The sequence below is a fragment of the Scheffersomyces xylosifermentans genome (assembly GCF_036884685.1).
Source record: "Scheffersomyces xylosifermentans strain CBS 12540 chromosome Unknown RJT20scaffold_4, whole genome shotgun sequence".
Classification (NCBI taxonomy): Eukaryota; Fungi; Ascomycota; class Pichiomycetes; order Serinales; family Debaryomycetaceae; genus Scheffersomyces; species Scheffersomyces xylosifermentans.
In genome coordinates this window covers 799,360-814,139 of record NW_027042942.1, presented here as the reverse complement: position 1 = coordinate 814,139, position 14,780 = coordinate 799,360, and the positions used below count along the sequence as shown (strand labels likewise).

The 14,780-nt window shown below is 40.7% G+C and overlaps 4 protein-coding genes across 4 annotated transcripts; 2 read left to right on the top strand and 2 right to left on the bottom strand. All coding sequences in view use genetic code 12, as the record gives it.

Moving 5' to 3' along the window:
- Positions 1–347: 347 nt before the first annotated feature.
- Positions 348–1,566, top strand: RJT20DRAFT_128105 (lipoyl(octanoyl) transferase). The gene has a single exon (XM_064917185.1). The coding sequence runs from the start codon at positions 471–473 to the stop codon at positions 1,392–1,394; it is 924 nt and encodes a 307-aa protein (XP_064774342.1). The 5' UTR covers positions 348–470; the 3' UTR covers positions 1,395–1,566.
- On the bottom strand, positions 1,562–4,611 carry ECM33 (Ecm33p). Its single transcript, XM_064920126.1, has 2 exons — positions 4,247–4,611; positions 1,562–3,108 (listed from the first exon to the last, which is right to left on the bottom strand). Exons 1-2 carry the CDS (start codon positions 4,305–4,307, stop codon positions 1,895–1,897), a joined length of 1,275 nt encoding a protein of 424 aa, XP_064774341.1. The 5' UTR covers positions 4,308–4,611; the 3' UTR covers positions 1,562–1,894.
- A 3,940-nt stretch (positions 4,612–8,551) lies between these two features.
- Positions 8,552–10,891, top strand: RJT20DRAFT_43238 (Zn(II)2Cys6 transcription factor). The gene has a single exon (XM_064920125.1). The coding sequence runs from the start codon at positions 8,692–8,694 to the stop codon at positions 10,714–10,716; it is 2,025 nt and encodes a 674-aa protein (XP_064774340.1). The 5' UTR covers positions 8,552–8,691; the 3' UTR covers positions 10,717–10,891.
- On the bottom strand, positions 10,863–14,689 carry ARO80 (Aro80p). The gene has a single exon (XM_064917184.1). The coding sequence runs from the start codon at positions 14,493–14,495 to the stop codon at positions 11,067–11,069; it is 3,429 nt and encodes a 1,142-aa protein (XP_064774339.1). The 5' UTR covers positions 14,496–14,689; the 3' UTR covers positions 10,863–11,066.
- Positions 14,690–14,780: the final 91 nt, after the last annotated feature.

The following is a 14,780-nucleotide window of genomic DNA, read 5'->3' as shown; positions in this document are numbered from 1 at the left end:
GTATGTAGGTAGAAGGAGAAGAAACTGTAGAGATCTCTTTTTTTTGTATTTTCTTTAGTTTTAGTTTATATAGGTTTTTACTTGTGTTGGTGGGGGCTATGATACTATTCAAGTAGTGATGTACTAGAGCCTGGGGAAAGAAAAGCGAGTTTATATCAAACCTTATTATTTTGCTACATATATAGAGAAACTTGTTCCCACGAGCTAACGTTATTAAACTGCCTTTCTTCTTCTAGGGACATATGTCCAGTATAATACTAATCAACATATAAAATCGTATCTTATAAAAGACATCCTGTTCAAATGTCGCAATTTGCAGCTATACCCTGTCGCTTAATGTCGTGTTTGTCTCTGCGACATTTTATACCATATAACGAATAATTTCCAATTGGCAATTTGAATTGCAAATTAGTAATCGTTTTCTCCAGAAACTTTTCCTATTGGAGTTTCCGTTGCATAATATTACAGAAATGGTTACATTTAGAGCAGCTCTGGTACCTACCATGTCTTTTTCCAAGAGTTCGGTTCTTATAACGGCCCGTAGAATGAACAGTAGCTCATGTACAACGAAATTTCAACCGTTGATAGAAAACTATAAGACGTTGAGACATATTCATTTCCCCGGAATAACTAGCTTCGAAAAGGGCCAGCGTGTTCAGGAGATGATGGTTAACGCAAATCTTGACTTTAAGAAGATCGAGGCCAAAATACGGAAGCAACAGAAGGACATAGCAGCGCAGGGCTACCAGTTGAATGAATATGAAGACGGGTTATTGTCGAAGATCTTGGCCATGAAGCCTATGCCAACCCTCTTGACATTCGAATTCGAGAACGTATACACGGGAGGCAAAAAGATGAAACAGGATCCACATATGGTTGAAAAAATTGCCCAATTTGAGTCGCTAGGATGTAAATACCACCAATTGGAAAGAGGAGGACAAATAACATGGCATGGTAATGGACAACTTGTTGCCTACACTATCCTTGATTTGAAGCTGTTCAAGGATTTGACAGTCCGCTGCTTTGTGGACTCTGTTTTATTGAAGTCTGTTCAAAATTTGCTTCAAAAGAACTACTCTTTGACAAGTTATACGAATGAGAATCCTGGAGTATGGATTGAGAAGGATAACTTAAAGATAGCCTCAGTAGGTTGCAATATTCAGCGTGCCATTACTTCTTACGGGATTGGCTTGAATGTTGATCCGGCTTTGAACTTCTTGAACACTTTTGAAATGTGTGGTTTGCCTAACACTACAGCCACCTCCATCAAGAAGTTAAGACCAGATATCGAAGTGAATGTTAAGGAAGTTGGAAGCCAATACGCTAAAGAGTTGGCCAAGTTGTTGAATATTACGACTGTGGAGCATATGAGTGGAGAAGATCTTGAGATCTAAAAGGTGTTGAAATGCTGCTAAAGATACATGTTCAAGAACAGCAAGAGGCACATGTGAATATCAGATCTTAAAGCAAACAAGCAGTAGACAATAGCTTCATTCTTAATTAGCATTATTCATAATTAGCATTACAATATTCATGAAAACATGACTACAATGTGTATACCACCATCTTTTAGTTCTCAAACACCGTTTACTGGAAGATTATAAAATAATTATTAATAGAAATATGGAACTATAAACGTAGAGAAGTGGAAGCTATAAATTAAAAAGATTGGAACAACTATAAAGAAAGTAGAGATAGAATAAATTTTAGGTCCGAGGTCCACAAATCAAAGATTTTAGTAAGTCTTAGGTTTTTTTTATCACATACCTATGCAATTGTTCTTCTTATTAGTATGTTGTTATCATCCTTCAAGAAGTAATACAACAAATTAGGGAGAAAGAGCGTAGATTTTAACAGTCATTATAAGAAGATGATCTGATCCTTGTCAAACTCCTTAGTAAAGGGCAACACCGAAAATGGCGAAACCGGCAACAATAGCACCTAACTTACCAGTGTGGGAAGCGGCACCAGAGTCCTTGGAAGAAGACTTGGCCTTGGTGGAGGTAGTCTCGGAAGAGCCGGTCTCAGAAGAGTCAGAAGAGTCAGTGGAGTCAGAAGAACCCTTCTTAGAAGAAGATGAAGAAGAAGCACCGTCAGCGTTAGAACAAACGAACTTGTTACCCTTGATGTCACCGTCAGAGTTCAACTTCTTGAACTCGTCACAGGAGACGTCACCCTCGGACTTCAAGTTGAAACCACCAGCAACTCTTTGCAAGGACTCGAAAGTACCGTTGTCGAATGTACCGTTAATGTCAACGGAACCACCGATGGTCTTCAATTCTGGGAAACCATCGAAAGATCTCAAGTGCTCGTTGTCGGAGATTTGCAAAGCACCACCAATGTTAGTCAACTTAGGGAAGTCCAAGGTCTCCAAGTTGTCGTTCTTGTTGATAGTCAAAGACTTACCAATGTTAGTCAAACCCTTGAATTGAACCTCGTCAACAGAAGATGAAGAAACAGCCAAAGAACCGTTAACGGTAGTCAAGTTGTTAGCGGACAAGGAGTTAATGGATTGCAAGAAAACGTTGTTAGCGGAAGTCAATTGGTCCAAGATCACATCGACCTTCTCGGCGTTGTAAGAAATGGACAAACTGTCAGTAACGGATTGCAAACCAGAGTCAATAGTGTCAATGTCCTGGTTGTTGTTAACATCGAAAGTCTTCAATTCGTAAACGTTGATACCAGATAAAGAGGTCAAACCAGTGTCAGCAATAACAATAGAGTCAGCAGAGGTGATACCAGCAGTTAAACCGGTTTGTTCCAAAGCTGGCAAAGCGTTGAAGTTAAGGGATCCAACGGTGGTTAATTGGGCAAGGTTCAAGTTTTGCAAGATGGTGTTAGCGTTCAACTCCAAGGTACCGGAAACCAATTGCAAGGTTGGGGCGTTAAGAGTGACGGCTTGGGTGGCATTCTTGACGTGCAACGATCCGAAAATTTGCTCAACACCGGTCAACTCAATGGAACCGAAGGCGTCACCGTAGATGGTGATGTCACCGACAGCGGTCTGACAAGCAGCAACTTGTTGGACTTGAGCTGAGTTGGTGGCAGTGAAGTCAGAGAAGGAACAGTCCTTGGTGACGGATGGGGTGGCGGTGGTTAAGGTAGAGTCTAGAAGGCTAGTTAGTATTTCATCTTGTAGAAACCGGCTGTTTTCTATGATTTGATGATATTCGTTAATTCAAATGATGGTTTTAATGTCTGATTTTGCAACTGACAATTACTCCGTCGGACACGAGACGGTTGAAAAATGCCTTTTTTAGCAATTTTTGTCGCTAGGCCCCAAAATGACAGTTTCTGAGGGGTAGACCGACCACTTCTGCAGTTTGTGCTCGGTAGACTGCAGCTGAGGATTTTCGGGGACAACAGAAAAGCGGTGGTTGTCGCTCGTCGTATAATTCAAACCGAGCACGACCGGCGAAAAAAAGTGCTTGGAAAATTTCAGATAGTGACACAGAAATCAGGACCCAAAAAAAGACCTAGAAAATATTATCGAATATTATATTGCCGGCCAATTGATCTCAATTGGCGTAATAGGAGAAGCTTTAGGAGAGAGAACTTGGGATAGTCCTTCATCGAGAGGAATTGACCCTCAATCTCTTGGAAAAGAGTATGGAGTGGTTGTAGACAACACTAGTAAATGCCTCTCAACTCGTGTAAATGTGCCGAAACATTCCACGTCGCTGCTTGCCGACTACTCCGTCTATGAGCTGAGGAACGGTATTTTCTCAAAAACCAAACCACAACTCTGAGCGCCAAATATGGTGTATGCGGTCACAAAGTGCCAATTTTTTGTGTCTGTCAATATCTGCATTGTCAGCAGAGCATCCCAAAGCTCATAAATGAACCAAATGGAAGACTATCGATCTCTCGGAAAGGATATAGGCCACAGTTGGTAATGGATTGAGTGGAATATATGAAAAATCACCGAATTCTCGGGAATTTCTCGGGAATTTTTGTGGCCAAATCATTCTTTGCCGTCTTCTCGTTACTCTCTGAGTTCTGAAAGGTCTCATACTCGAGAATCTCCCGAAGAAGAGGACAAAGCGGTACAACAGATGATCAAGGCACCGCACAATCACACCGTAACATCAAATAAATCAACGAATTCATCATTTCAAAAGCACGGACGCTCGCCAGAAAGGTCTTCAATTACTTCTTGCCCGAGTATTTCAACTCTTTCAGCAATTGCGCAAGTGATCAAACACCAATGCCGTACGAGGCCGTGGACAAAGCTATTTATACATACTGTTAGCAGCAAGGGCAATTCCAGCCAAGGCCGAAGTGGTGAAGATGGTCTTGAATTGCATCTCTTGTTCTGAATCTGTGATAGTAAGAGGAAAACGACTGATCGAAAAGAAGTCAGAAAACGAGGAGAAGAAAAGGAGAAATTTCTAAATATATTTATGGAAAAGTCGGACAAACCAATTGGTTTTATAAATTCACAGAAGTCGAGGAAAATCAAAGGGGCACCAATTTTTAGTTCCCACAAAAAAATATTGTGTGCAAAATATTTCTTACATACAAGCCCAATCCACTAAGCACATTTATGGTGTCTATCAATCGGGGTGAGATATTTGAACAATGTCTAGTAGTATTTGCTAACAAATGTACAATCTAACCATCAAATTACATACATAATAACGCTAATATACACCCACAAGAGGCCATTTCCCCGGCAGTCTGAAATTTTTCAGTACTGTATTTTCAGAACTCCCGCCTCGAAAGAGGAGCAGGTGAGCCGGTGAAAAAATAATAACGATTTTATTGTGGAAAGTGTCACCCCGGAACTAGTTCCGGTCGGCTTTTCTTCCTATTCAGGCGGGGCTGCTGGCTGTTGCTGGAGTGTCGGTATGTGTGGTTACGAGCATGCGGTATAACCACTTGGCTTTGTTGACCAATTGACCCTATTCAGTAAAGGGCATGTCAGTTTGATCCAGATATACCTTCGTATAAACCGTACAGGTGAATAGGAAGATACAAGCAGGCCATAGATGGTTCCAGTTTGACACTCCTAAAAATAGGGCAGTAATAAGGTTACTTAATTATCGACTGGCTCTAGTCTTGCGAGACATCACCATGGGGCAAGTGGGGCGACGTGTATATCACATTTGACAGTGAAAATATCATATTATTATGTGTTTCCATGTTTAGGTTTGCATCACCATGGAACTCTTGTTATCGTCATGAGTCCCGCTGCTGCCGATACGTACCTGTCTCTATCTGGCCAATAGAATTCATAATAACAACTCCCACTGTAAACAGAGGGCTGGTGTCCGTCTAAGGATGTAAACAAAAATAGTGGAACTTTTTTTTGTGTTTTGCTTAGTATTTAGTCAGTATTGACTTACGGTCAAGTGTCACAAAATCAAACTATTGCTAATTCAAATGCAGTGCAAAGGTGTGTTCATTATTCAAACGTTAAGACTGGCGTTCCAAAGCTCTACATCGCAACTTCATTCCCCAGTTGCACCAAGTAACTATCTCACCAGTAACACGTGCGGTTTGGGTGTAGTACGGTGATCTTTGGTTATCTCTAGATTGGGTTCTGTAGTCGTAGTTCCCACGTCTTACCCGATCCAAGACCTCCTAATCGATCGTATGGAGCAAGTGACAGCGTGGAATGGATGCCGTTAAAATGTCGCTAAGGTATAAGAATTATGATTTTGCAATTTTTCTGGAGCTACTACCTTCCCCATGTAGCTGGTGCATGAAGACAAACGAAGCCGACTCCAATGTGTTGATCTGTCTTTGTGGGTCTTGGACTCTAGCATTACCCCTTTCAAAAGAATGAGTGAAAATCTCACATCCCCCCAATAGGCATTTTTTTGGAGCCCCTATTTCATGATGAACAAGAAAAAGACCCCTGGGCTCATTGCAAGCGCTGGTTACAGTTGAGGTTATTTCCAAAATTGTTATGGATTTCGACAACTTTAGTCTAGTATAGTCACTTGCAACAATGGTTGATATGAACCTTGATATACCATCCCTCGACTACTGCAAACTGCAAACACTTGATCTACACCTGTTTAGGAGCCAAACTGTCTTATAATGTACATGCAAGCATGGCCGGAATTGGTGAGAGCCCGAGGACATTCCGACCTTTCGGAAAAATATCAATATACAACTCCAAAACAATAAAAACCAAGCCTTGTTTCTTGATGGGTTTCAAAAGAATTGGGTTCGCCGAACGTGAAACCCATGCAAAATGAATCTCAGCTATGGAGATTGAAGATAGAGGTATTTTACAAATGCACGATGTCAAGGTGGTTAATAAAGATGATTTTTAAGTGGACTTGTTTAGTAAGGTCTCCCATTAGTAGTGAACAGAAATTCTTCCAAGCCTCTGTTTTCGATGAGAATCCATCTAACATTTTGTTTCATATTGAAACCCCTGAGGCGGGCACAAAATCTTCGACTTTCTTTGCTTTGGTTAATTGGCGCCTTATTTCATACTCATGAGAAGATGTTTCTATTTTTAAACCAATAATCATCTATCGATTCTTTTGTTCATTACTACTCCGTATTAGGCAATTTCTCAACTGCGTTGATCTGGTTTATGTAGTACTGCACCCTGGCTAATTTTGTTGGACCGGAAAAGCCAGGTCGAATTACATGTGTTGCTTATGTCAGCATGCGACAAGGACATTCATTTTTAGGTAGCATCGCAGAAGTTCGTTGTCACCGAAACTTCCAAGACATTTTTGGTGGTAATAGAAGCCAAAGATTTAAAGATAACACATCTGCAGCCAAAAATGAGAGATTTTGGTCATGTGCTAGAAATCTGCTGTTTCTTGGATTGAGATCAGTTTCAACGTGGATCTAGAGCTCATTTATGAACAAAATCGTGGGGCCCTCCCACACATACTACGCAAGATTCGATTAGATTCAATAGCGTTTCACGTCTTTTTGGATGAACGTCGCATCTACTCTAAAGAAGAAGGCACAATGTAGTTTAAAAAGCTTTCGCGATCGCTTTATTCTTGAGCTCATTCTACTGTGATAATAACTAAATTAAATGAACACTGTAGTTACTGCCCCTTTCTATTGTATGATTCGGGATTCCCGCCTCCGTTGTCCCGCTTCAACATAGTACAGAAATCCGCTCTTGCAACGTCTCTTACACTGTAGTATGCTAATGCATGAATACGAGCCGAATTTCATCCTGAGGCTGCAATCAGCCTTGGATTCAGGAACGGTGATGAGGTATGGTTTGCCGAGGAAATTGATGAGAGAATGACTGTGATGAAAGTGTGCTGTTTTGTTCAATATTCTAACCAAGGGACCCCTTCTACTATTGTGAAGCGTAGTGGTAAGTAAGCATGAGGGTACAGAATAGGCAACATTCCCCATTGTGCCGCATTCAGTACTCTTTTTGGACCAATGAAGTGTATCCTTCAGCTATGTGACTCCGCTTTTACCTCGGCCAAATGAGAAACTTATCCGTTGGTACGGTGATCTTTTTCACAGAAGATCAAGAAAAACCGAAAAGGGACCACTTCTTGAATTCAAATTCTAATTGGCGACGTCGGTGGCGGGTGAAGCAAACCTTAAACCGAAGCCTACAACAGTCAAGGATGAATCTTCTCCGATAGCCTGACTTCGCCATCATGTGCCTACAAATTTAAGTACTGTGATTTCCAAAATACCCAGGCATCAAGCAAAGCTGCTAATGTATTAGAAAGTGGGATAGTGCTTTATTTGGGGGGATTAGACCCATATAAAAACGCATTTCACCCGCTACACATTGGAATTCTTTAAATTGATTTTGATTTCAAGCTAATGTCATGGACGCTGCTTGCGTCAGCTTTGGTTATGATGCTTTGTGCAATTCACAAGTGGAGGACTTGAACCGTCATCACACTATTGGTGCCCGTCGTCGTAATTTTCGATCACTAAATTTTATTATTTATTTCTTGGAACCTTTATTAAGATTATCATCATGTATTTTTAATTAATTAATTAATTCCCTGAACTTCGATCAATATTTTTACCAACTTCTCTATTATTCCCTGGTATTATATTATAATTATTATATTTAATATTATTGTCCTGAATATTTTTCTCGCCGTATCCTAGCCATGTAAGTTATACTCTCCATAGTTACAATGTGATTGCAATTGCAATTGCTGTTTTGCTGCTGGTTCTTTTTGTTCTCCTCTTCCTTTTGATCGTACTTCGTCCCCAAACCATCCACCTTACTTCCAACCCACTGCCTGGTCCATGGCCCTTGTCCCCTAACTCCCCCGACGCTTCTCCTGCTTCTCTCATCGGCACAAAGCCCTTTTTTCGCTCGCTCCTGCCGATTGGCGACCTTCTTTCTCTTTGTATCTGTTTGGATTGTTTTAATGACTCGTTCGTCACTAATTGGGGTTTATTCTTGTAAGTACTAAGTGTTATTGTCTGCTGGTGCATTGAACAAAAGCGATATTTCAATTCGAATTTGGATTTCTTAGTGGTGTAAAACTTTCGTGTTCTTTCTTTCTTCCTTTAGTTTTGTTTCTTTGTTTGTTTCTTTCTCTCTTTCTTCTTTCCTTGTCGATATCCTTGTAGTTGTGGGTTCCTATTATTATTATTATACTATTATATTATACATTCAATCCACAACGCTCCACTGACGTTACACGTTTCCCCTGACTCACGCAGACTATGCTCTCGCCTCTCTGTACTGCCCTTTAATTCTAGCACAAAATTATGGGTGGAAACATCGAGAAACCAAAGCCGCTTAAGGTGTTTGGTCGAACCCATTACGCTTGCACCCGCTGCAAACTCTCCAAAATCAAATGTTCTGGCGAGAAGCCTGCTTGCTCCAACTGCAAGACAGTGAACAAGGCCGATGCCTGTGTTTATCCATCGAAAGACCGAAAAATCGTCATTATGGAAAGTGATCTCAATAATCTCCACGACCGAGTAGAACACCTTGAAACGCTTCTTTTAAGGCACCAGGCGATGCTGCCGGGTCCAGCTCTGGTCCAGACACAGCTGTTACAAAATCAGTATGCTCAGTCGTTCAGAATTGATACGTCCTCACCGTCCACTACAGCCGCATCATCTACTTTTCTGAAAGAACTTGATCCCTACCATAACCAGCAATACGGCGGTGTCGTGTTTGAGGACTTCTATTCTGCTCAATTCGAGAGTTCGGCTCTCCTGCTTAATATACTTAAAGTATGTGAACAGCGACTTCCAGATCGAACATATGCCGTGACTCTTATTGAGAAGGTCGCCGCCACGTACTCATCAGAGTTCTACTTAATAGACAAACGCGAGCTTCTTGAACTCTTCGACAACGTGTATAAACTCTTTACAAGCAGCAAGGCACCTTTAGGCGAACCTCATTCATCTGGTAATATCAACCAGATTTCGTTGTGTTATCTATTCATCACTTTTGCTTTCGGCGAGCAATTGCTTAATATCCAATCACAAGACGGTAAGTACCCAGGTATAGAATATTACCTATTGGCAGAGCACCTTTTCAGACTTACCAGAGAGCAAATTGACTTCACATTCATCCAAAGTGCTCTACTTCTCGGTTTATACGCCGCTAACTTGAGTAGGTATAATACCGTCTACAATTACTTGGGAGTTGCAGCCAGATCAGCAGTGGCTCAAGGTTATCATAGACAGAAGGAGCTCCCAAAGGGTTACAAGACAGAGCAAGAGTTACTAGCTTTTCGCATCTTTGCAGAAAAAGCGAAAAGGCTTTGGTGGTCCTTGTTTGTAATTGATACTACTTGGGCGACGAAAACAGTTCATTTCCAGTATACCGATACTGACGTAGATTTACCGACTGAAAACGTCTTTCCCTTGGATGACGAGTTTGATCTCAATATCCTTGAAGTAAACGTTCATTTAACAAAATACGTAGCCAAATTCGTGAGGTTGATTTATGGACCTAACATTAGAACATTTTCGATCAACTACATCAACACCAGCCAATTCAACCAGAAATTATTACTTAAAAACATTGTTAATTCAAACAATGATTTGATTAAAAACTTTGAAATCCCATTGCTTGAACAGTTCAACGAGACAAGTGTCGTTCAATCAGACCGCAGAAATGTTGCGAACTTATTTTTAAGGTACAACCAATTAATTATCCTTATTGCAAAGCCATTACTTTCATTGGTGTTTGATTCATCTGCAGCTTCTGTCATAGACAATTTTGATTCAGTTGCATCGGCTATATCAAGAGCTTTGTTCACATCTTGTTGCACTATCGACATTATCTCTCAATTATATCTCCATAAGAAAATATTTGTCCTTGGTTTCTGGGACAGCCAGCATCTTTTTGCAGCCACAATAATGATTATCATATCCTGTTTAAATGGAACAGTCTACCCTCAATTGAATAAGGGAATTGCCCTTCTTAAATTTATGGCTCAGCGGAACAACATAAATGCCAAAAAATGTTTTGATAAGCTCGTGGAAATAAATAAGTTATTAGTTTCAACCTCAGAAGTGAAATTGAGTTTGCAATTGGAAGTCACTGTGGATGATGTGATTCCAGACAGCACAAGGCAATTGTATAATCCACTTATGAAGTCACCATATAACACCACCAAATCTTCCGGAGATTTTAAGTTCAGACCTACCATAGCATTGCCATACTTTCCCGAGCAGTATGATGCATCTCCAGAATCAAAAGCTAATTATAATGAGCACTCCCGCAGCACAATCTTCTCTTTAATTAATGAGATCCAAGGTTGGGATGATTAACTAATTCCTATTTCGTCTTGCTTTGCTCATCTTTGTTCGATTTTGATTCTTATGTATTACATATATATATATATTTCAATTTTCCTTTTGTACTCATTATATAGTTTAGATATTCTATGCCTACTCCATTCATAACAACCATACTGTGTCCTATTTTCTTCGTCTATGTATTCTGGAGAATGCAGAGCTACATGAATACCTTGAGAAATATTTCCGTGAGTTCAGGCTTAGCGAAGTATTCTCAATTAGGCATTTTAAAAATGTGTATGATGCAACAGCTCCAATTCATAAGAGTGACATGTTAAATCATACCATTATAGAAAGATAGCTTCTAACTTATACATTCAAGCTCAAAGAGCATCATTAAAGTTGAACTGCTCGTTCAAATTTAATTGCTGCTCGATCATCTCAGTCCATGGTCCCACAAAGTCTAACCCGATATTCTTGTTATTCATGAAGAACTCCATAACTTCGCTATCTCCAATTAGTCCTTGCAAAGGTGTGTTACTATCATTTGGAGTCATACTCTCACTTTGAGAGATATTAGATGTTGAACGCTGTGTTTCAAAGTAGTCTCTTGAGCCGTAATTGTCCCCTGCTGGAGATGCTTTGGACGTATTAGTAAACTGCACACCCTGTAAATTCTGTAACGGACGTGCTTGCTGTTGTTGTAGCTGCTGCTGAAGTTGTCCTTGATGCTGGGGATCTTGCGAGCCCTCGTTATACGACATAGGCTTCGAGGCTGGAAAGTCTGAATCTATTTTCTGAGCCATGTTTGTGGTATCTGATCCAGGCAATCCATATTCAGATCTCAACGGATATTTCATTTGTTCCTCTCCTTTCTGTCTGCCATCACCATAAGACTCTACATCATTGTCACTATCATCATGGAATCCCTTTGATTTGGTCTTCATTTCCGAGCATAAGTACATTAATACATTAGAGTATCTGGTACATAAATGCAATTCATCAGGCGAACAATCCCGTAAAGTTATAGCAGCTCTTTGAATACTTTGGATGATATCATCTATGGAAATCAATGAGAGTGACAATATGGTAGAATCAAAGTTGTCCATTGAATTAGCAACCAAAGAACTTCCACCTTTGGCTGAATTTTTGTGAGCAGTGATGGTCAAGTAACATTTAACAATGAAAGCAACAGCCCTAACCATTCTTGTTAACCATCTCACAGGCATGTAGCGTAACATCTTCAATCTATGAACACGGTGAGCAACATACAACATCTCGTTAGCAGCTTTGAAAGCTTGCTCGATATATTTAGCTGATTTGGAAATTTCATCAAGCTTCAACGTAACTCTGCCCTTCTTATTCTTTCTCTGTTCGTACATCGCTCTTGAAGAAGGACTCAAAGCCAATGAGTAAATGTATAACTTAACATAGTTGAACTCGAATATAAATGACTCCCTTTCTATAGACTCGGCTATTTCCTTGCAAACTTTAGAGTTTGGATTCAACCAGTGCTGCTGAAGATTTGACACGTTTCTCAACAACTTACTGTTTGAAGCGACAAGGTATTGCTTGTATTTTCTTCCCCAGTTGTTGATCAAAGGACTAATGATATTTAAGATTGATAAGTTCTGCCTTTGAGTTAGGTTACCAAGCTGTGCTTTGTAACCGTACAAAGATTCATGCCCCAATGAGATAATTTGAAGTAATTCAATTTGTGCCTTCTGAGACAATGTGAATTTGAGAATGTGCTGACTTGCAAGGCGCTTCAAATCGTCTTCACTCATTCTTAAAATTTTATCGTCATCATCCTCAACTTGTTCCATATCCTCTTCTGTAATCTCATCCTCATCAAGGTCAACCTCTGCGAGGGAATGGGCCAACATGGAACTTCTACTGATATTCATTACTGAATTGATTTCAGCAACATGTGTAGCAATAAATGTCTTAGAACTGATTTCCATGAATCCCATATCTTGTGCTAATCTAACAGATGAACCAATCAACATCCAGGCCATTCTATAACTTCTACGCATTGCTCCAAGTCCTGCCATATTTGGTTCATCGCTATTTCTGTCCCCAGTAACATCATCTCCGCCTCCATTGGACCCACCTCCGACACCGAATCCAGTAAACCCACTATCAGTATCATTGTTTTCCTCCGCCTTGTTGGCATAATCAGACCATCTCCAGTGGATAGCTCTTGGATTCCATTCTGTGAAAAGCAAGAACGCAAAAATGGTTCCAATTGAACGGGTGCTGGCTTCTGCCCAAACTGTCTGAGAGATCAATCTCTGAACATAAAGCCATAAACGGTCATGAACTTCAATGTTTCTAGGGACCCCTCCTGTGGTCCCAACATTGTTCTCAAAGGGGTGGTATCTGGATGCAATGGTCAAAATAGCACATAGTAAAATGGGGTAACCAGAAAGAACCTTTGGCGAATGAAGAAATTTCGGAAGGTGGGGAAAATATGGATGCATGGTCGTGAAGAAAAGGTGGATTAATCGTTCTGCCTCCACTTCTGACAATATACCATTGACACCACCTATATACTCGATACTTGAAAGCTTATTGGACGCTCTGGGACGAACTGCATACCCATTTTCAGCTGCTGGCATTGCCATTCTTCTTCCTTCGGTGCTTGGCTTAATATACGCTGGAATATTTGAAGAAGATTGTTTGGCAGAAAGTGTGGGCGTTGGAAGTGCCGAAGACAAAGATGATGCCGAAGAATTTGCATTTAGAATATTTGATATGTTGTTGGAACCGGCAGCTGCATTGGTTGAAGACGAGACTGGAATGTTATTGATATCTTGTTCGCTCGACATTTCTGACGAGTCACCATGGCTATTTCTCCTTATCCTGGCCTCAAGCTGTTCGTGCTTAGCCCTCGCATCGATATTATCTCTCTCGTCTGCTTTAGCAATTGTACCCGCTGCTTTGGCTAAGAATACTAAGGCACCCTCCATGGTGGAGAAATGGTTGCTAGGACCTGAATTCTTTGCCGTATTGGGGTCTGAATTATCCGTCTCTGGCTTTTCCTGTACTGGCAAAGGAGCTTGTGACGGCCTTGGTTGAGTGGACTGATCACCATTATCACCTTTATTTAGTATATTTGTAACGGAAGGAAGTCTCGATTGATTATAAGATTGAGGAGATGAGTAAGGACTTTGATCCGCTGAGAATGAGGTGGGCTGCTTCAACTTGCTTGTATTTGTGTTTGAACTCCTGTCTACGAAGTCATTTGTGCTTGAAACAGAGGTATCAACACTGAGCTCAGACTTCCTTCGAGAGGAACCATCTGAAGTTCCAGCATCGCTTCTCTTTCTGCGTTTTCTTCCATTAACAACATTTGCAGCACCTCCCCTCTTACTTTCGACAAAGACACAGTCTTTTCGTTCTCGCAAGCATCTAGCACACTTTCCCTCTCTGGGGTTGTCTACTGGTCCTAAGTCACATTTCACTTTTCTCACCCGGCAGTTAAGACAAGCACGGTAGTTTCTCTTGAATTTTACATGAAATGAACCTTGATTACCACCATCCCCGGACGCTGTCGGTGATGGTGAATTGCTATATGAGCCACCATTGGCTTCTCTTGTTGAATTGTACTCGGCATTGTCATTATATAACCCGAGCGGCTGCGCTTCTTGATTCAAAGTAGTCACTTGATGTTGCGAGTTTTGGGTTGGTTGTGAAAGTTGGTGACTTTGTTGAAGTTGTTGATGCTGCTGCTGCTGCTGCTTCAATCCAGTACCTCCTATACTCTCGTTCCCAGGAGCATGCAGCTGTTGAAACTGGTGGTTTAGCATTGAATCTATGCTCTTTTCTTTACTATTATGCTTTTCTCTTAAGCTCGGCTATATTCCTTCACTTTACTGTGCAAAAACTATTACAAAACAAGTGAATTTCTGATCGCTAAAGATCACGGCTACTACTTCTATATGCACTTACTTGGTCAGGGCACCTTATAGCTGTTCTAATGGGGTAAGTGCTGAAAATAAAGAAATATAGTTGTGAAAAACGTTTGACAGATAAAAAAATATGTATTCCGTCGATAGCCGTGAAAGAGGATGGATTATACATCCATGCCGCAC